This window comes from Podarcis raffonei, chromosome Z (assembly GCF_027172205.1).
Source record: "Podarcis raffonei isolate rPodRaf1 chromosome Z, rPodRaf1.pri, whole genome shotgun sequence".
In the NCBI taxonomy this organism is placed as follows: Eukaryota; Metazoa; Chordata; class Lepidosauria; order Squamata; family Lacertidae; genus Podarcis; species Podarcis raffonei.
Window position 1 is genome coordinate 19780351 of NC_070621.1, and position 22368 is coordinate 19802718.

The 22368-nt window shown below is 44.4% G+C and overlaps 1 protein-coding gene across 2 annotated transcripts; it reads right to left on the reverse strand.

The window, feature by feature from the left end:
* Positions 1-1842: 1842 nt before the first annotated feature.
* ARR3 (arrestin 3) lies at positions 1843-21246 on the reverse strand. 2 transcript variants are annotated; one of them, XM_053374192.1, is made up of 17 exons: positions 20251-21092; positions 17787-17838; positions 16591-16621; positions 15939-15999; positions 15175-15219; positions 14231-14430; positions 13120-13179; positions 12737-12804; positions 11344-11479; positions 10078-10162; positions 9907-9979; positions 8773-8910; positions 6356-6439; positions 5265-5288; positions 4915-4967; positions 3082-3088; positions 1843-2982 (listed from the first exon to the last, which is right to left on the reverse strand). In XM_053374192.1, exons 2-17 carry the CDS (start codon positions 17801-17803, stop codon positions 2886-2888), a joined length of 1179 nt encoding a protein of 392 aa, XP_053230167.1. In that variant the 5' UTR covers positions 17804-17838; positions 20251-21092; the 3' UTR covers positions 1843-2885. The 2 variants fall into 2 exon arrangements, with proteins under 2 accessions (XP_053230167.1, XP_053230166.1); XM_053374191.1 differs by lacking the exons at positions 1843-2982; positions 3082-3088 and having other exon boundaries at positions 4479-4967; positions 20251-21246.
* Positions 21247-22368: the final 1122 nt, after the last annotated feature.

Genomic DNA, 22368 nt, shown 5'->3' on the forward strand with positions numbered 1-22368 from the left:
AGTGTTGCCTGCAGCACCCCTGACCATCATTCAAGGTACCCCATGGTGCCACGGCACACTGGCTGAAAACCACTGGCATAGGTCATCACCCTTGCCAGGAAGCTGATCTGGTATGATTAAATTTTAGCGCTTGATGGACCCAGGGATTAAAGAGGTCTGGCACACACAAACTAGGCTTGTAGCACTTTATTCCCTTCTGCTTTTGAGAATGCCTCCTTCCTGCTGAAAAGTAGACTAAGACTCACCACCAATGTCTCCTGTTACTTTCCAGGGGCAAAAAAAGCCAGCAAGCCTGCCTGGATCACCATCTCTGTTGTAGTCTAGGAAAATATGCTTCTGCAGGTTACCCAGCTCCTCTGCAGAACGGGTGACTGGTGCCATCTAGTGGACATTTGAGAGCTTTTGCAATCCTTAGCTGACTGTGCTTGTGATGTGCTGAAGGCCTTTCTCTTTACCCAGGGAGTCCAGCAGTTGTTGTGGAGAGCAAGGAAGCATTTGCAACCCCGCCCCCCAGGGTCTGGGTGTTGGTGCTGACCTTTAAAGCCCTAAATGGCCTCTACCTAGTATACCTGCAGGAGCCTCTCCACCTCCATCGTTCAGCCCAGACACTGAGGTCCTCCTCTGAGGGTCTCCTGCTGGTTCACTCAGCATGAGAAGCAAAATTACAGGAAACCAGGCGTAGGGCCTTCTCAGTAGTGGCCTTCTTCCCTGTGTAACGCCCTCCCTTCAGATGTCAAGGAGATAAAGAATTACATCTGAAGGCAGTCCTGTATTGGGAGGTTTTTAATGCTTGATGCTTTTATTATGTTTTTTATTATGTGTTTAGATATGCTGTAAGCTGCCCAGAATGGTTGAAGAAACCTAGCCAGATGGGCGGGGTGTAAATAATAAAATTCTTCTGCTTATTGTTGTTGTTGTTGTTGGCTGAGGGGGATACAGAATTATGGGGCAGCATTTGCTGGATGAATCCTTTTAAGAAGGGTCTCTGCAGCTCAGTGGCAGAGTCCCTTCTTGGCATGCAAAAGGTCCTGGGTTCAAACTCCCATGGCATCTCCAGTTTAAAAGATCTCAGATGGTGAGAGAACACCTGCTGCATAAAACATGCAGCAAGGAAAAACATGGAAATACAGGATGTCCCCTTTTAAAAGCTCTTTCCAGCCTTTTCTACTACTCTAGCAGACAAGAGGCCACACATTTGGCAAGTCATAAAATGGTTTACTTTGCCAAGAGTCAGATGCAGATGCTTTTCCATACAGTAGTCAGAAAAAGCTGCACAGGCAGTTAAAATGTTGCTTAGTTACAAAATGGTAAAAATTCCTGAACTATTGGTATAGTAGAGAAAAAACTCCATTGTGGACTGAAACAAAAGAGGCTGGTTAAAGCCATGAATTGCAGGACATTGGACTAGATTATTCTTATAGCTCACTTCCAACCCTACAGTCCTTTGACTCTATGCCCTTGGGAGGTTGTGGACTCCCTTTCGTTGCAGGTTTTTAAGCAGAGGTTGGGTGGCCCCAGGTCAGATATTTTTTCACTGTGATTCCTCCAGTGCAGGGGGTTGGATTGGATGACCCTTGGGGACCCTTCCAACTCTACAGTTTCTATGATTCTATGAATTCTAGGGGGAGGGCCAAATGTCTTGATACTTTACATTTGCTTTAGAATTTGTTTCCTTAAAAAAAATCATGTGGGTACCAGGATAAAGTGTTAAATGTTTTCGTGGTTGTGATTTGTGAAGGATTGACTTAGTCAGAAATCAGGCACCACTGCAATCTCAACCCATGTGTCTCAGTCCTGCTCTCTAGACAACAAAGAAACATGTCCACACACATAGTTTATTTATTTATTTATTTATGTGTTTATTTTAATTTCACAAAATTTATACACTGCTTGATTGTTTTAAAAAAACAAAGAGAACAAATAGGTGCAATGGGTAAACCGGGAACCTCCATCCTTCAAGGGCAGTCTGAGGGCTTGGCCACACTTTCACTTGACCTGCATTCTGATTGTAGAATCATAGGCTCGGGGAATTGTGGAGCTAAAAGGGACCTCCAGGAGTCATCTACTCCAAAGCCATGCAATGTAGGAATCCTTTAATTGTGTAAAAGTTAATTATGGGTCTGAGAGATTTTCTAGTTAGTTGCCCTTGCAAAAACCCAATTGTCACTGAATTAAGCAAAGCCTCTCTTCAGCTTGTCTACAGAAGATCTGGTTCAGCAGGTCAGCTTGGGGTTTTGTAAGGCCCAGAATGATGTAAAAAGCTCTTGGATCTGAGAGAATAAACTGGTACATGATATCATCAGAAGAATATCAGAAGAGCCTGCTAGATCAGGCCAATGGCCGACCTAGTCCACTATCCTGTCCTCACAGTGGCCAACCAGATTCCCCAATAGGAAAGCAGCAAGCAGGATCCAAGCACAAGAGCCCTGTGGTTTCCGGCAACTGGTATTCAGAACCATATCTGCCTCCAGCTGTGGAAGCAGAGCATAGTCGTCATGGCTAGTAGCTATCAACAGCCATATTCTCCCCCAATGGATTTGTTCAATCCTCTCTTGAAGCCATCCAAATTAGTGGCTATCACTGCCTTCTGTGGAAGTTAGTTCCACAGGTTAACTATGCCCTGCATAAAGGAGGACTTCAAGTACACGACATGATCAAAATGCAGGTCAAGCGAAAGTGTGGATGAGCATCGAGACTGAGGACTCAGTGCCACAGCAGTTTGGGGGTTTTGTTTTGAAAGGTGAGAGCAGCAAGCTCAGCACAAACTACCACATCACAAATGCAATACGTACTCTAGAGAGAAAACATGTTTCTGCGGGGATGGTGGGGAAGACACATGGGAAGGCTGTCTAAGGTTTCTTGCACTGGTCTGGTGGGTCGTGCCCTTAGCTCTCTTTGTCTTCTTCTTCCTTCTCTTCCTCGTCGTCCTTCTCCCCTTTGAGCTTTTGGCGAGCAAATTCCTCGATCACAATATCTTCCTCACTGGAAGAAATGAGAGAATGAAACAATGTAGGAAGAGCCTTCCTGAATCAGGCCAATGACCCATCTTAGTCCAGTCAACCTGTTCTCAAAGTAGCCAACCAGATAACTCTTTGGTGGAATCCACCAAGCAGGATCTCATCACACACACACACCCCCACGCCACCCCCCGTGGCTTCCAGCAACTGAGATGCAGAAGCATTGCTGCCTCCAGAAAAAGGTGAAGCTTCCAATGGGAGCAGAGGTTGGTGCCCTTGTCTCCCCACCCCCATTGCCTTTGAGGACATAGAATTGTAGCTTGGAAGGTACCTCCAAGGGCCATCTAGTCCACCCCACCCCCTGCAATTGTGGTGATCTGTTATTCCAACTATGGTCCTCAGCCCCCATCTAATGTTCCCCAGAGGCTCTCTCAATCAGCTTCCTGGATGCTATTGTTGTTGTTATTAATTTATATTACTTTATTATATATTATTAATATATTATTGTATTTAGTGATATAAATAAAATAGTATTGTTAAGAATATTAATTAATATTGATAATAAATGATAGATATTAATATTTTTATTTTATTGCCCATCCTTTACCCTAAGATCCTAAAATCAAAACACATCATTGAAAAGTGTTTAAAGCAACTTCCAATAACAATATAAGGAGTATCCTAAAAATATGCAGCTTGAGTGTCAAGAGCTAAGGCAAAGAGGTGCATCTCTAGCATCCTCTGGAAACTGTGCAATGAAGATGCCAGATGCGCCTCTGTAGGGAGGGAGTTCCTCACTTAGGGGCTGCCACAGAGAAGGCCCTCCACCTGCCAGACCACTCCCCCATCTCTGATGGAGGAGGGGACTATCAAGAAGGCCCCCTCTGCCGATTTCAGCACCCAAGAGGGTCTTTAGGGAAGGAGGTGACATTTCAGGTGGATCTGGCTTGAAGTGACCCCACAAAGAAGTAAAGAAGAACAGCTAGTTACCTCCTTGGAAGAGCAGAGCATGTAAGTGCAGATATCCAGGATGAGCCGTTTGCAGGGTAGAAGAGGGAGGGGAAAGAAGGAAAAGGCAAACCGTCAGTTTTCAGATCCTCCACATGCAAAGCCTAAGGAAGGGTCTTGGGGCATCTTCAGAGACATCAAATTTACAGTGAAAAGTTCAGTGGCAGTGAAATGCAGTTTGTGCAGTCAGTTGAGGTTCAATGCATGCAGAAGGAGGAAAGCAACTATTCATGCCAGTGGTAGAATAATAGAATCATGGCATTGGAAGGGCCCCCCAAGGATCATCTATTCCAACCCACTGCAATGCAGAAATCACAGCCAAAATACATTGAGCGGTAGTCAAGAACTGCAGGCACACATATATGAGAACTCGTGGATATTTCATATCTCTTGAACAGGCACTCCCTGGAATGTTTAATTTTTCCTTACCTTGGTGTAGCTGTTGACAATTCACACATCAGAGGGAGGGAAGGAAAAAAAGAGAGGTGATTAGTCACATTGATAATTATTATTATTGTTCCTAAAGAACCTGAAATAGAAATGGGTGCAAAATGTGTGGCTGTGCGCACACTTCCATTTACTCAGCAACCAGTGTGCTGGGCTGGGAATCATAGAATCATAGAACTGTAGAGTTGGAAGGGACCCCAAATGTTCACACGTACCATTAGCCATCCAGTTGTTTTATAAAAAATAATGCATTTTAATGCAATTGCCTCCAAAGCCACCTTCAATCTTGATTAAGAAAAAGGACAACCCAGCTGTGTTTCATGATGGTCATGTGTACACAGCCTGCTTAAGAGAATTCTAGGGAGAAGGAGGAAGGTCAGGGAATAGGTCCTTAGTGCTTCCATTCAGAAAGACTCTTAGAGAAGTATTTCTGAATGGGGACAAAGCCGTGGGGATGGTTTTATATCTCCCACAAATCTCTTGCACAAAGCCTTTTACTCACAATCATCAGGTTTGGGATGCATCAGGACCACAGGCATCTCCACACCAACATCGCTGAAAAAGAGAGGAGGAGAGAGGACTGAATGGGAGACGCCTCAGAGAGCAAACAGAAGCTTAGAAGCAGAGAATTCTAGGGGCATCCAAGGACATTCAGTGCAATGCCCGGCAGTGCAGGAATCACAGCTATTTGTTCACACTGTGATTATTTCAAATTGTTCATAATACGTTTCCCTCCCTTAAATCGTTATAATTATTGTTGTTTGTTTTGTATGCTGTGAGGCGCTTTGAGCGCAGTGTGGAAAAGTGGCACACAGATGAGGTGATGCCGATGGTCAATAAATTGGGGCTTACCTTGATGTGAGATCTCCCAGGATGCTGCAAAGAGAAGAGGAGATTCAAGGTGGAGGACTGCACAAAGGTGGAAACATTCATTGGGAAGGCTATCCCTCCCGTCCCAGTGTGAGGGCACCCAGGCCAATTCAGAGGGTCTGTTGGGAGCCCCTTGGGCTTCCAGTTTTCCTCCGCTTAGGGCTTCATGTGAACTCACAGGCCAAAGGCAGAGCCTGGACCTATCGTTTGGACCTCAAGAGACACAGAAGAGCATCCTCTTCTCACAGTGGTCAACCAGATGCCCAAATGAGCAACCTGCAAACAGGATCTGAACACAAGGGCCTTCTTTCCTCCTGTGGTTTCCAGCAACTCTCATTCAGAAGCATTGCTGCAGAGGCAGATTTAAGGGAGTCTGACTGGTTAGGTTGCACTGGGTGCAGAGCCTCAGGGGTCCTGCACCTATTATTTATAATGGAGTGTGAAAAGGGGAGGGGTACTGAATTTTGGCGTTGTACAGGGTGCTGCTGAAATTTGAGACCCCAAGATCTGCCACTCATTGCTGTTTCCAGCTGTGAAGCAAGAGCATAGCCATTATGACCAGTAGCCATCAATAGCCCTTTTCTTCCGCCATGAATTTGTCTAATCCTCTTTTAAAGCCATCCAAGTTGGTGGCCAGAATTGCCTCCTATGGGAGTTTAGCTAAGAAGAATTTTATTTTGTCTGTCCTGAATCTTGCAGCATTTGGCTTCACTGGATGTCCACGAGTTCTGGTGCTTTGAGAGAAGGACAAAAACCTTTCTCTCTCTGCTTTCTCCATGCCAGACATATTTCTGTAAACTTACATCATATTGCCTCTCACTCACATTATCTATAAACTAGTAAGCCCCCAATGCCACAGCCTTTCCTTACAGGGTTGAGCCAATAAAATGTGTCCTTTATAGGGTGCATCCTCATATCTCTTCAGAAATGCAACATTCCCAAAGGGAGAGAGGAAATCAAATAATTTCAAAAAAAAATTCACCCTGACCAGGCTAGGCCAAGACTGAGCAGGACAGAATAATAAGGCAACATAACCCAGAAATGATAGTTCCTCCCATAGAAAACATCCTCACCCTCCTCTGGATACCATCAGGTTGACTTTCACTGTGTAGGAAACCAGGATCCCGAGAACCTCCTTGTCCATCCCGGGTCTCAGACTAAGGGAGAAAAAACAGGAGACATTCAAACAAGAGTCACCATAGACAAGAATATCAGAACATAAGAAGAGCCTGGAGGATCAGGCCAGTGGCCCATCTAATCCAGCATTGTCTTCTCACAGTGGGGAACAGATGTCCACTATGGGAAACCCACAAGCAGGATCTGGGCACAAGAGCAATTCTCCCCTCCTGTGGCTTCCCGCAACTCGAATCCAGAAAAATTTCTTCCTCCAACTATAGAGGTAGAACATAGCCATTGTGGCTAGTAACATCAGTAGCCCTTTTCCCATGAATTTGTACACTCCTCTTTTGAAGCCGCCCAGGTTAGTGGTCGTCAAGAGCATGGTTTGTCTGGGGATTAACATGACAGCTAAAAATGGGAATTTGTTTAAAGACAACTATGAAAAATGTTGGATGGAAGTGAAAAAAGATTTAGAAATTTGGTCAAATTTGAAGCTTTCCTTGTTGGGTCGAATTGCAGCTATAAAGATGAATGTATTGCCTAGAATGTTGTTTTTGTTTCAAACATTGCAAATTGTGGACAAGATGGACTGTTTCAAGAAGTGGCAGAAAGACATTTCTAAATTTGTCTGGCAGGGCAAGAAGCCCAGAATAAAATTTAAGATATTAACTGACGCAAAGGAAAGGGGTGGATTTGCGCTGCCAGACTTTAAACTTTACTATGAATCAGCAGCGTTCTGCTGGTTGAAAGACTGGCTGCTTCTTGAGAACACAGACATTTTGGATTTAGAAGGTTTCAATAATGTTTGTATGTGGTATGACAAGGTTAAAGCACATAAAGCATTTAAAAACCATATTGTTAGGAAAGCATTGTTTAATGTTTGGATTAGATATAAAGATTTATTGGAAAATAAAACCCCAAGGTGGTTGTCACCAATGGAAGCGAAAGCTCAGAAAAAGCTCAATATGGAGGCCAGATGGCCGAAGTATTGGGAAATTTTGGAACAAGAAGGAGATAGACTGAAACTGCAGAGTTTTGAGAAACTAAAAAACAAAGTGCAAGACTGGCTTCATTATTATCAGATAATGGAGGCTTACAATTTGGATAAGAAAGTTGGCTTCCAGGTGGAAAAATCTAAATTGGAAACAGAACTGTTAGAACCCAAAACTAAGATTTTGTCAAAAATGTATAACTTGCTGCTGAAATGGAACACTCAGGATGAGACGGTCAAATCAGCTATGATTAAATGGGCACAAGATGTTGGACATAACATTATGTTTGCTGACTGGGAACAGTTGTGGACCACTGGGATGAAATTTACGGCATGTAATGCCTTAAGAGAAAATATTATGAAAATGATATACAGGTGGTACATGACCCCAGTCAAGCTTGCAAAAATTTACCATTTGCCCGATAATAAATGTTGGAAATGTAAAGAAAATGAAGGTACATTTTTTCACCTTTGGTGGACGTGACCTAAGATTAAGGCTTTCTGGGAAATGATCTATCATGAATTGAAAAAGGTATTTAAATATACCTTCTTGAAGAAACCAGAGGCCTTTCTCTTGGGTATGGTCAGCCAGTTGGTGTCAAAAAAGGATAGAACTTTCTTTATGTATGCTACAACAGCAGCAAGAATACTTATTGCAAAGTACTGGAAGATGCAAGATTTACCCACTCTGGAAGAATGGCAGATGAAGATGATTGACTGCATGGGATTGGCAGAAATGACTGGCAGAATCCGTGACCAGGGAGAAGAGTCGGCGGAAGAAGATTGGAAGAAATTCAAGGACTATTTACAGAAATATTGTAAAATTAATGAATGTTGAATGATGCCGGATAGAAATTAAGGGGTTTTTTAGCTGTAATGCTTTGAGATAAGGATTTGCTGAATAAATAATTTGAATTGGACTACAAGAAGGGGAGGTATGAGGAGGTCAGGGAAATATGTCATTGAAAACTAAGTATTGTGAACTATATGTGTTTTTTAAACTTTTTTGCTTTTTGTTTGTATAAAAATTGGAAATTTTAATAAATATATTTTTTTAAAAAAGAGGAGACAACCATAGTTCTCCCCGTTTTCATTTAATTCCCCCTCCAACAACCCTGTGAGGGAAGCTGGGCTTAGAGGCAGTGACTGCCCCTCCCTAAGGATGCACAGTGAGCTGCATGGCTAAGTGAGGATTTGAACTCTGGTCTCCCAGGCCCTTGTCAGGCACTCTAACCACCACACAAGTCTTTCTCTGGGCCCCAAAAGGTTGGTGACAGCCTCACACTGCAGAGAATGGGCAACACAGAAAAGGAATCAGTTTCTCTCTCAATTCCCTGCCCTTCTCTGGCTTCCAGTATGCTCCTCAGGGTCCAGACTTACACGGTGGTGGAGGCCAGGTTGGTGTCCTCATGCTTGAGCTTCCCATCCAGGGCCAGACCCCGCTTCTCCCGGTTGTTGTTCAAGCTGGGGGTGATGCTGTATTTTTTGGAGAAGGTGGAGTTGGCAGCCACGTTCTCCCTGCAGAAGGACAGCAATGGAGGAGGTTAAAGGAGCCTACCTTTCCTCAATTTAAAACCACAGACCACACCTCAAAAATCTTAGAATCATGGAATCATAGAACTGTAGAGTTGGAAAGGATCCCTAAGGCTCATCTAGTCCAATGGAGGAATCACATCTAAGGATTTTTTGTTGTTACAGTGGTTTACAAACTTAATCCTTTCCAGAAGTCCGTTCTCAATCTGAATCCGTTCTTAAACAGAGGCGCACTTTCCCTAATGAGGCCTCCCACCGCCAGTAACCCTAACCCTTCCACCATTCGGATTCCATTCTTAGACCGAGGTAAAGTTCGCAAACCGCGACACTACTTTCGGTTTTGCAGAGTTCGTAAACTGAATAGTTCGTAAACAGGACTGTTCTTAAACCGAGGTACCACTGTATTTAAATACAGAAAGTCAGATTTCAGATTGAAAAAGATGAGAGTTGGGGAAAATTGAAATTGGTGTGTCCTTCCATCCCACATTCTGAACAATGAGACCCATCCCCAAGAAGTTGTAGAAGAATTTTTCTCTCCCCCCACCCACCCCACAAAAATAATAAGAATTAGGGTGGAGAATTTCAAGAGCTCATTTTGCACACAGCTCTAGTACAACCCTCTTGCAAGATAGGCTCATCTCCCTTCCCACCCACCCCCTCTCTCCAGTGAAAAGGAACGTCATTATGTGGAGTGAAGTGTTAGACTCATATCCATGTGTAAGTACACAAATTAAACACAGGAAAAGTTGAACTCCTCAGACATTTCTGAGAGAAGTTAGCATTTTCACAATGGGTGTGAAAATGGTCCTGGGACAGAATTAAAACAAAAGAAGAGACTGACTTCCTCTGTGCCTCATCATCAATTCTTTTTTTGGGGGGGGGCACTGATCCAGATTTTTCTCACGAAGACCCAAGACCTTGCACAAGTTGAAGACATCTGTGCAAAGACACACTGGTCTGGTTAGAGATTTGGGTGCTTACATGAACTCCTCTGAACACACAGCCTTGGTGTATTTGTCCAGCGAATATAGAACCACATCTGTGACTTGCTCAACTAAACGGAGAGAGAGAGAAAGAAATTATTGAGGTGATAACTGAATCATAGAATTGTAGAGTTGGAAGGGCAAAGCAGGGTTCTATTGGTGCCCTTACCTGTTATTTTGATCTTCTTCACAATCTTGTTGGTGGTGTTGTTGATGTTGACATTAACGCCAATTGGATCTCCATGGTAATAAATCTGAAACAACAGGGGGTTGTTGCTGAAGATGAAGAAAAAGAAGGGAAGGAAATCCCAAACTTCTCCTGGACTCACAACTATTTCCGCAACCATCTCCTGCACCATTTCGCGTACTACATCTTGTGATGACTGGATTACTGCTAAAGTCATTGCGGAATGCTGCAATACAATTGCTTATGAGAGCAAGGCCTTGCCAGAATATAACCCCTGTGCTCAGAGATCTGCACTGGCTGCTCGTTTGCTATGGGGCCAAGTTCAAGGTGTTGCTGTTAATGTGCAAAGCCCTTAACAGCATGGAACCAGTTTACCTGCAATATCACTTTACCACAGGCATCCCCAACCTGTGGCCCTCCAGTTGTTTTGGCCTACAACTCCCATGATCCCTAGCTAACAGGGCCGGTGGTCAGGGATGATGGGAATTGTAGTCCAAAACATCTGGAGGGCCAAAGGTTGGGGATGCCTACTTTACCTCATGTATATGCCCACTCAACTGCTTCTGTCTGCATAATTGGCACTGTTAGAGTTGCCACCTAATCCCTGTTCTTCATTTGTAAGACATTGGTCTTTTAGTGTGGCAGCACTTTAACTCTGGAACTTCCTGCCTATTGACATCATGAAAGCACCTTCACTGTACCCTTTTCAGCACCTGCTAAAAACCGTTTTGCTTAGGCAAGCCTGTCCACATGTTTAGAATGTTGATGTCTGCTTTAATCTGTTTTTACTTAATTGCTGGTTTTATCTTCTGAATGTTTTATAAGTTGCTTTTACTGATTAAAATTTATTGTTTTATCTTTTTCATGAACTGCTCTGAAGGGTGTGCTGCTGTTGTTTTTTTAAAAAAACATCCCAGAGGTGTATAATTTTTTTTGAAATAAATAAATAAATGACGAAATTGAGCAGAAAGGCCACACGTTTGGCCAAATTAACTGACTGCAAATCAAGGTGTGGTTAAGCAATGGACTTGTAGAAGTGGAAGGTACTATGACTTCCCTTGGTTTAGACTTATGTTGATGCAGCTTAGAACTGCATTAGGTTTTGGTTTTGTTTTGTTTTTGCAGCTGCTTCACATTTTTGGCTCACTTAAAGGGTCAATAATGTCTCACTAAGCGTGGGGTCCCCCGGAGCAGAGAGACTTGGTGGAGGGGAGAGAATGCCTCAAAAGACCAACACGCAACACGCACCTCCTTATCCAGAGAGGCCTCCAGGTGCAAAGGCTTATCCGACATCATGAACTGCCTGGTCGTCTCCGACTTTGGGGCTGGGCCTGTCTGGGCAGGTGCAAACTGGACCTTCCGAATCACCAGCCTCACCGAATTTCTGCACAGAGAAGACGTGTGTTATTTGAGAGAGGCATTTACCTCTTCCATAGAACTGCAGAGCTGGAAGAGACTCCAAGGGTCAACTCTCTGCAATGCAGAAATTGCATCCAGCTCTTCCAAGAAGAAGCTAGTGGGAGGCAGGTGCTTTCATCAATTCCAGAAATCCTCCCTCCAAGTTCAGTAGAAATTAAGAAGAGGCCAAAGATCAGGCCAAAAGGGGCCCAGTATCCTGTCATCACAGGGGTTGACCAGATGCCCCAGTGGGAAGCCTCCAAACAGGATCCAAGCACAAGAGCAATTCTCCCTTCCTGTGGCTTCCAGCAAGGGTTCCTAACATATGTAAAAGGTAAAGGGACCCCTGACCATTAGGTCCAGTCGTGACCGACTCTGGGGTTGCGGCGCTCATCTCGCTTTATTGGCCAAGAGAGCCAGCGTACAGCTTCCGGGTCATGTGGCAAGCATGACTAAGCCGCTTCTGGTGAACCAGAGCAGCACACGGAAACGCCTTTTACCTTCCCGCCGGAGTGGTACCTATTTATCTACTTGCATTTTGACTTGCTTTTGAACCGCTAGGCTGGCAGGAGCAGGGACCGAGCAATGGGAGCTCACCCCGTCACGGGGATTCGAACCACCAACCTTCTGATCAGCAAGTCCTAGGCTCTGTGGTTTAACCCACAGCTCCACCCGCGTCCCTGCCCATAAAACATATAAATATATATAATCTATATTGCTAGAGAATCAGTGTGGTGGAGTGGTTAGTGTGTTGGATAAGGACCTGGGAGAGCCAGGTTCAAATCCCCCACCACTTGGCCAGGAAGCTCACTGGGTGACCTTGGGAGTCAGCCACTGTCTTTCAGCTTCATCTACCTCATAGGGCTGTTGTGAGCAAAAAAATGGGGAGGGGAGGGACGGGGAGGAGAACTATGGACACAACCTTGAGCTCCCTGGAGAAAAAGTTGGGATATAAATGCAGTGAATAATAATAATAGATTACAATAATAGATTGCAAACTGTCTTATTTTCCTTGTTGGTTTTACATAAGTGGATCTCAGAGCCTTTTCCTAGAATCATAGAACTGCAATGTTGGAAGGGACACCAAGGGTCCTCTGATCCAGCCCCCTGCAATGCAGGAACCCCCAGCTAAATGGCCCTCCAGCCAGTCATTCTGCTCTTTGCATCATTTATTTTCAGCTGAAGAGCAAACTAAAAATGCTTTGAATAAATGAGTAACTGTTGAAACTTATGCTGGGGTTACCTCTTGTGAATTTTCTCCTCCAGGTTTTCAGCACAGAATCCTTTGACCTCAAAGTCGACCCCACAAGACTGAGAAAAATGCAGAAGAAAGTTGGTTAGAGATTAAGGGTGGGTCATTCCTCTGGACTACTAATTGCAATTCTTGATACAAACACAACCAAGTCCTGAAGTGCCTTAAAAGGCTCATGGTTTTGAGGACAGAAAGCCATCCCATCGGGGTTCATAGAAAAGGGTTCGTAGAACCATAGGATCGTACAGTTGGAAGGGATTCCTGAGGGTCATCTAGTCCAACCCCCTGAAGTGCAGGTATCACAGCTAAATTGAGATATGCTTTAATTTCCATTTGCTTTCCAGGTTTCTTGGATGCTTTCACACACAGCTCACCTTTCCAGCATCATCTGGTCCTGGCTGGAGGGTGACAGAACAGGGGAGGTTGGTTGCCATCTAGAGAGAAAATAAATAATATTTTATTCCCTTTTAATGTCTACGTTTTTCTAAAAAGCAGTTTTTCTTCTGGAGCTGCTTGTCCCAAATGACGTGTTGAGCTGGCTGGGGTAGGAGGCAGTACGAGGATTACCGTCCACATTTGGAATATTCCACATTTGGAATATACTGTGTACAACCCTGGTTGCCTCTCCTCAAAAAGGAGGTCGTAGAGTTGAAAAAGGTGCAAAAGAGGGTACCTCAGCTGATCAAGGGGTTGGAGCGACTCCCCTATGAGGGAAGGTTGCAGTGTTTGGGACCTTTCAGTTTGGAGAAAAGGCAAGTAAGAGGGGACATAATTGAAGTTTATAAACTAGTACATGACATGGAGAAAGTGGATAGAGAAAAGTTCTTCTCCCTCTCTCATAACGCTAGAAGTCGTGAGCATCCAATGGAGCTGAATGTTGGAAGTTTCAGGACAGATTAAAGGAAGGAATTTCCTCCTGCAGGTACAGCAATGGCCACCAACCTGGATTGGACAAATTCATGGAGCGCTATTGATGGCAATTAGCCACGATGGCTATGCTCTGCCACCACAGTTGGAGGCAGCAATGCTTCTGAATGCCAGTTGCTGGAAACCCTAGGAGGGGAGAGGGCTCTTGTGCTCAAATCCTGCTTGAGGTATTCCCTTTGGGGCACCTGGTTGGCCACTGTGAGAAGAGGAGGCTGGAGTCTAGGTGGGCCCCTGGCCTGACCCAGCAGGGCTTTTCCCACATTCACCTTTCCTCCCAAGGAACCCATGTTGGCATATATGCTTCTCCGCCTTTCTCACAACAACCCGGTGAGGTGAAGTTTGTTAGCCTAAGAGGCAGTGCTGGTTTCCCAAAAGAGGCCAATGTGACAACAGGTTGATAGACCAGGTGGGCCCCTTTTGGCCTGATCCAGCAGTGCTCTTCTTATGTATTTATGTATACATATAATCATGTTTTTAGGATATAAAAACAATGACTCCATTGAGGGGGGAAAGATGGGGGTCTTGCACAGGGAAGAGGAAGATGCGTCAAAGGTGTACCTCAAAGGTGAAGGGGTAAGCATGTTCCCCCAGCTTTTTCATCAGCTTTTCCTGCAAAGGAGTAAGCGTCTTGGGGGCCTGGTCAGGCACAGGGGGGTACATCTGGGCAGTGAGGACATAGATGTCCTTCCGGAAGGTGAGCCCAATAACATCCAGGTCGTCGCGGCCATAGCGGAATGCACAGGTCAGTGTCACGTACACTGTGGGGGAGGGGCAGCAGGATGGGGAGAGGAAAAGAGAAGGAAGACATGGGGAGATGGGAGTTGAGAAAGGACAGCAGGGGCAGGGGGAAGAGAGATGATGGTTAGTTTGGAGAAAGTTTCTGAATTCAGATTGTAAATTAAATCTAGAACAGGATTCATACAGGAGCAGGTCTAATGTGCTATGTGTGTGTTTTCATTTGAAGATTAACCATACAATCTAACAGAGGAAGAACCACAGAATTGTAGAGTTGGAAGGAACCCCGAGAGTCATCTAGTCCAACCTCATGCAATGCAGGAATCAGAGCTACAAGAATCCCTGGTGTCCAATGGGCATCCAACCTCAGTTTAAAACCTCCAATGAAGGGAGAGTCCATCACCATACAGGGGTGTCTGTTCCACTGTCAAATGGCTCTTACTGTCAGAAAGCTTTTCCTGATGTTTAGTTGGAATCTCCTTTACTGGCACTTGAAGCTATTGATTTGGGTTCTCCCTGCTGGAGCAGCAGACAACAATATTTGTATCATTTTGCCCACTTTAAGCTTCTAAATAGCACCAGAGGCAATAAGCGTGGGAGGGAGGAAGAGGTGGTTTCATGGCTGAGCAGAGTTGCCTTGAAATAAGCCAGCGATTTCTGGGATAAAGTCTTTCCCAAATAGTCCTGTGTTTGCAATGAAAATCGTTACAAAATTGTTGTCTCCATCCCAAGCTAAAATTAGAAAAACATGAAAATGAGAAAATTACCTTTCCGGTCTTTCAGGTATTCTGGGTCAACCAAGACAATCCCATCTGCAAATACATGTAAAAGAAAATTGGATCAACAAGGAGGGAGAGGTGGATTGTAGAATCATAGAATTGTAGAGTTGGAAGGGACCCCAGGGGTTGTGTAGCCCAACCTTGTAAAGGTAAAGGGACCCCTGACCATTAGGTCCAGTCGTGGCCGACTCTGGAGCTGCACCGCTCATCTCACTTTATTGGCCGAGGGAGCCGGCGTACAGCTTCCAGGTCATGTGGCCAGCATGACTAAACTGCTTCTGGTGAACCAGAGCAGCGCACGGAAACGCTGTTAACCTTCCCACCGGAGCAGTACCTATTTATCTACTTGCACTTTGACGTGCTTGTGAACTGCTAGGTTGGCAGGAGCAGGGACCGAGCAACGGGAGCTCACCCCGTCGCGGGGATTTGAACTGCGACCTTCTGATCAGCAAGTCCTAGGCTCTGTGGTTTAACCCACAGCGCCACCCGTGTCCCTTAGCCCAACCTTGTACAAGGCAAGAGTTCTATGATCTACAGGTAATAGAATTGTAGATTGGGAAGGGAACCAAGGGCCACATATATGCCTGCAATGCAGGAATCACAGCTAAAAAAGCCCTGACAGATGGGTACTCAAGTTGGAGCTTAATGCCCCCCCCCCCAAGTCATCAGGTAGACTGGCAATGTCATCAACCACCACCATCTTTCCAGCTGAAATCCAGATGACTCAAGGGGATAGAAAGAAAACCACTCACCAACGGGTTCCACAGAATCCACATGGTCCACAAAATCTCTTTTCCCCAGGTAGATGGATAGCTGGATGGGCAGGAGGAGGGGGGAAAGTGTTTGATCAGCTAGCAAATTGAGTCTTATGGCATCTTACAGCCATCAAAATAAGGCAGGTCCTAAAAACATACACCCCAACGGCAAAGAAGTGTGTCTTTAGCATCCTCCAGAAGCTGTGCAATGAAGATGCCTGATGTACCCCTTGGAGGGAGGGGGACTCAGGGGTCACACAGAGAAGCTCCCCCCCCCCAGCCTCTGAGGGTGGAAATGCTACCAAGATGGCCCCTACCAAGACTTCCAAAGCTTAAATATTTGTTTATGGCACATCGATTTCAGAATCAGTGAATCAGAGAGTTGGAAGCACAGGAGCCAACTCCTAGGGGCCATGGGGGTGTCAGCCCCCACTATAAAATATTTGAGAGGGCCAGACTCCCGCAAAGTTGATGGGCATTCCCATTCAAATGGTGTGTGGGCACTGTGTCATGTGATCAATTATGCAGGGTGGGGTGGGGCTCACCTGGGCCCCCACAATATTTTATTCAGGTTGGCACCCCTGGTTGGAAGAGACCCAACCCCTGCAATGCAAGAATAAAATAATACATATTTGCACGGTGGTCTTACCTTTCCATTGGGGCAGGTCTTCTTGTACACTCTGCCAACAAAAGTATAGGGAAGGGAATGAACTCAAACCATTTTTTAAAAATAAAGTTTTCCATTAAGTACTGTGCTGCATATATTTCTCTAATCAAGATATTTGGGCTAAGGCTAATGAACAGAAAGGAGACAGCAGAAGACCAACTTCCTTGGTAGAACAACAGTTATAGAAGTCCTAGAAGTATAGAGTTCGAAGGGGTCATCTAGCTCAACCCCCCTGCAACACCATTTTTGTCTGCCTGATTTTAAATGAAACCTAGCAAACAGAGGTTGGACTAGACGGCCCTCTGGAGTCCTTGCAACCCTAAGGTTCTGTGACCAGAAGAATGTCAGCAAGTGCAATAGGGTGCTTTTGTTTGGAGGCTGCCGAAATACATACTCTGAGCGTGTATGAGTGTGTATGTTTGCATGGGATTTCTTGAGAAATGTCTGCTCAAGATGAATAGAATAAATTAATTAATTAATGGTTGTTGTTTTTTTGTTTGGAAAAAGAACATAGGGCACTGCCTTACACCATTGGTCCATCTAGCTCACTATTGTCTACACTGACCGGCAGCTCCTCTCCAGGGTTTCAGGCAGGGCTCTATCCCAACCCTCCCTGGAGATGCCATCAGGGATTGAACCTCAGGCATTCTGCATGCAAGGCCCCCTGGGAAGCTGACTTATAGTGATTCAGACTATTGCTCCACCCGGTTCAGTATTGTCTGCATTGACTGGCAGCAATGGCTCTCCAAAGTTTCAGGCCAAGGATTTTCCTAGGCCTGCCTGGGGATTCTCTTTCCCACTGAGCGACAGTCCTCTCCTTCAAAGTGCCATAAGATTCCAGTCCTCGCGGCTCTGTGTAAAAGGCCTGACTGAAAGAGCAACATCAGAAGCTGCTTTCTTTCTGTAAGACCCATCACTACATGTACCTTAGTGTTGTCTACATTGACTGGCAGGAGCAATTCAGGGCTTCGGGGGGGTAGTCTCTCCTAGCCCCACCTGGAAATGCCAGTAGGGACTGAGCCTGGGATCTTCTCCTGAGTGAAAAGCTAAACATAGGTGAGATCCAAGTTGGGGCACCCCCTCCACCATCCTACTGGGTCCAAGGTGAGTCTGATGGGGTGAAAATGAGCCCAAATGAGCTTGGTCTTTTCACATCTAGCAGGCAAAAGTTGACTTACTTTGACCCATCAGCCATATCCAATTAGTGTAGCAGAAGCAGCAGAAGCAGAACTGTGGAAGAAATCGAAAGGCTAAGTTAGCTGTATGGCAAAGGAAGGATTGCCCTTAGCCTTTTTAGTGCCACAGGACAAAAAAAGGGATTTGCCTCCTCCACTTGCATCCTGCTTCCCTGTCCGCAGAGTCCTACGTTATAGAATCATAGAAATGTAGAGTTGGAAGGGACCCCAAGGGTCATCTAGTTCAACCCACTGCAATGCAGGAATCACAACTCAATAATCCCTTAGAGATGGCCATCCAACCTCTGCTTTAAAATCTCCAGTGAAGAAGAGTCTGCCACCTTCAGAGGTTGTTCATTCCATTGTTGAAAAGTTCTTACCACCAGAAAGTTCTTCCTAAGTTTTAGCCGGAATCACTTTTCTTGTCCTTCGAAGCCATTAGTTTGGGTCCTTCCCTCTGGACCAAAAGGAAACAAGCTTGCTCCATCTTCCATGTGACAGCCCTTCAGATATTTGAAGGTGAGTATCATATCTCCTCTCCGTCTTCTCTTCTCCAGGCCAAACATACTCAATTCCCTCCACCGTTCCTCACAAGGTTTGGTTTCCAGACCCTTGATCATCTTGGTCACCCTCCTTTGCACACCCTCTAGCTGGCCAATATCCTTCTTAAATTGTGGTGCCCAAAACTGGACACAGGTCTTCATTTGAGGTCTGACCAAGGCAAAGCAGGTCTATTACTTCCCTTGATTTGGACACTCAACTTTTCTTGATGCTGCCTAGAATGGCATTAGCTTTTTTTGCTGCTGCACTACACTGTTGCCTCAAGCTAAGCTTGCTGCCTACTCAGACCCCTAGATCCTTTACTCATCTCTTCCTATGGGGTGCCCCTTAACATTTGGCTGCACATTTGGTTATTCCTGCCAAAGTGTAGAATGTTCTGCTGATGTAGCCTTGAACTGCATTAGCACGGTTACATCACATGGTTGGCTCATGCTAAGTTTGTAGTCTGCTAAGACCCTGAGATCCTTTTCACATGGACTGTTGTGTCTGTATTTGAGGTGCCCAACTTTAACCTGGGAATTAAAGAGTAAGTATATATCTTTAATCAGTAGAGTTTCTGCAAGATTAACAGGGATGAGCCCAGCTCTTTAAGCAGGTCAATCCTAACAAGCTGGGAGCCCACTAGCAGGTGTCACAACGAGGGCCCATTTATGCAGCTACAACAAAGACATCCCTCAACACTGGCAAAGCAGCTGTGCATTGCCATTGACCATTTCAATGTAGTCTGCGCTGAAATTCCGAACTCTGAAAAAACGAATAGCTTACAGTGCGGTTATTGATGGTATAGTGAGCATTATTTTATAGAAGGCAGTCCTACCCTCTCACAAGGGGCTTGGATACTATCAACCTTAAAACTCTAAAGTAATAATGATTTTAAAAAATATTTCTAACTTTAATATAGACCAAAGTATGTCAGCGACTTGGAAGTGCAAAAGAACTTTCATTTTCTTTTCACAAAGAAACTTTCATAAGCCTTTGTCTGGCTGTCTGGCTGTCTGTCGGTCTGCCAATCAATCATCTATCTGACAGTCTATATATCTATCATCTATCTATCTATCTATCATCTATCTATCATCTATCTATCATCCATCTATCTATCTATCTATCTATCTATCTATCTAATCTATCTATCTATCTATCTATCTATCATCTATCTATCTATCTATCATCTATCTATCTAATCATCTATATCTATCTATCTATCTATCTATTTATCTATCTATCATCTATCTATCATCTATCTATCTATCATCTATCTATCTATATCTATCTATCTATCTATCTATCTATCTATCTATCTATCTATCATCTATCATTATCTATTATCTATTATCTATCATCTATCTCTACTGTCTGTTAGGCATGTCTGTTTGTCTATACATATTTGACAGACATTCTATGTATCTATCTTGTCAGTCTATCTATCACCTGTTCGTCTATTTGTCTCACTTTCTATCTATTGGTCTATTGGTCAGCTAGTCTAGCTATTAATCATCTATCTATCATCTATCATCTTCCTCTATCTATCATCTATTTACCTATTTATCTATCTATCAGTCAAGGAATCAATCAATCACCTTCTGGTGCCTATATGCCAGCTGAAAAGCGAGATGAGCACCGCACCCCATGGTCGCCTTTGACTGGACTTAACTGTCCAGGGGTCCTTTACCTTTCTCAACTTTTACCATTTAATCTTTTATTTGTCATCTATAGTTACAATTATTCTCTCTGTTTATAGACATTATAAAATGAAACAATCAAACTTTTTTAAAAAATAATTTTCTGGTGCCAGATATATTCATCTTGTTTAGCTTTTAGTACTCAGAGAGAGGCACCCCCTAAATTCCTCTGAGCTCTGCTGGTCACTGCAGTAAAAGAAAAAGAAGGTCCATCCAAGATGCCTTACCTGAAATCAGGAGAGTCTCTTGAGGTCCACACACCTCTTTGCACCAATCCTGGAAGGCTTCTGACTATTGCACCGGGGCTTTTTATAACCCCATTGTGGTCCCTCCTCCATTCATTGGGGGTGTAAAGTGTGTGCTTATTTTTGAGGCCAGAATCCTATTAGACTATTAGTTAAGGGGACTCTGGTTGAGTAACAGAGTGGGCTATAAATACGTTTTCTTTGGGAAGACGATTACAGGGATTGAGGAAGCAGGCTCAAGCACCAAGATTAGCCAGGCACAACAGTGCCTGAGATCAAGCCATCAATGTGGGTGTTCTTACTATACAGATGGCATCACCCTTCTTTGAAAATGGCCAAAATGTTCTCTTCTATATCACTTAATTGCCAGAGGGAATGCAATAAACTTGGTGGATATTCTAATTTATGGTGGGGACGTACGCGGATGCAAGATTTGGGGGATTTAATATTGATGGGAATGATAAATATTCCTGAACTATAGTTGTCCAAAATTAATGTAACCGAATATTAGTTATGATGCCTGTGTCAAAAGAACAGGTCTTATCTGACGGCTGGGTACCTCAAAGAGCCATTGCAACAATGGGAAATATTACACTGGACACTTGGTACCACTTGCTCTAGAACAGAGCTGTGGTGGGGGGAAATGACACATAATTTGAGATTTCAGTGAGGACTAAAACCTCCAGACACTTTTCATATGATTTGGCATTCCTTTTTGGCATATAATGCAGCCAAACATCATTTTCAAGACAACCCTTGTCACAAGCCTAGCAAATCTGGAATAATCAGATAATGCTGATCATATTTGCTTGGATTTTGTTGCTTCCTCTCATATGTAACTGTACAGTGCAGCATAGTCGTTAGAATGTCAAAACAGGGTTTGGATCCCCATTTGGACACAAAGTTCATTGGGTGTGACAATGGGGGCCAGTCATTGCCTTTCAGCCTAGGGTTATTGTGGAGATTAAATGTGAAGGGGGAGAACAATGGACTTGTCACTTTGAGCTCCTTGGAGGGAAAGGCGGAATATAAAAGCATCACAATTAATAATAATTAATATTAATAAACTGTATTCATTCTATGTGCCTATTTTATAGTTTTGTATTTCATCTTTTCGCTTTCACCTGTTGTATAAGGTCTACCAGACTTGCGTGTTGAGCCCCCTGGTTTATGGAAGTGAGTCATGGGCAGCTTACAACTGCCAGGAGCAATGCCTCAACTCCTTCCACATGTGCTACGTCAGGAACATTTTGGGCATCACATGGCAGGAAGAAGAAGAAGAGTTTGGATTTGATATCCTGCTTTATCACTACCCAAAGGCGTCTCAAAGAGGCTAACATTCTCCTTTCCCTTCCTCCCCCACAACAAACACTCTGTGAGGTGAGTGGGGCTGAGAGACTTCAAAGAAGTGTGACTGGCCCAAAGTCACCCAGCAGTTGCATGTGGAGGAGTGGAGACGCGAACCCTGTTCACCAGATTACGAGTCTACCGCTCTTAACCACTTCACCACACTGGACAGAGTTTGAAAAAATTATTTGCCCTTCCAAGCCCACATTCCTAGCATGTTCGCACTCCTGCCTCAGTGACATCTACACTGGCTTGGTCTACGTCCACAGAATGGAAGATGGCAGGATCCCCAAGGGCATGCTCTATAGGGAAGTGGCTTCAGGTATTGGGCCTCTTGTCAGAGTAACTCTGTGCTGCATAATATCATCTGCAAATGTGACACAAAGGCTGGCAACATCAACTCTGCCATGTGGGAATTCCTTGTAGACAACCACAAGTCCTGGAGACAGACAGTTGGGTCCTGTATCCACAGCATTGACCAAAGAAGGAAATACCACTGGGAGGAGTGCAGAGAGAAGAAACATCATGGTGCATCTCTAACAGTGAAACCAGACACCTTCATCTGCCCCAGACATAGCTGTCAACGTTTCCCCTTTTTTAAGGGAAATTCCCTTATTCCAAATAGGGAAAAGAAAAGGGGAAAGTTATGGCCCCAGATGCAACAGAACATGTCTCTCCTGTATCGGCCTCTACAGCCACATAAGGCCATAACCTTCCAACAGTTTGACTTCACTCCCAAAGATGCATTCCTCC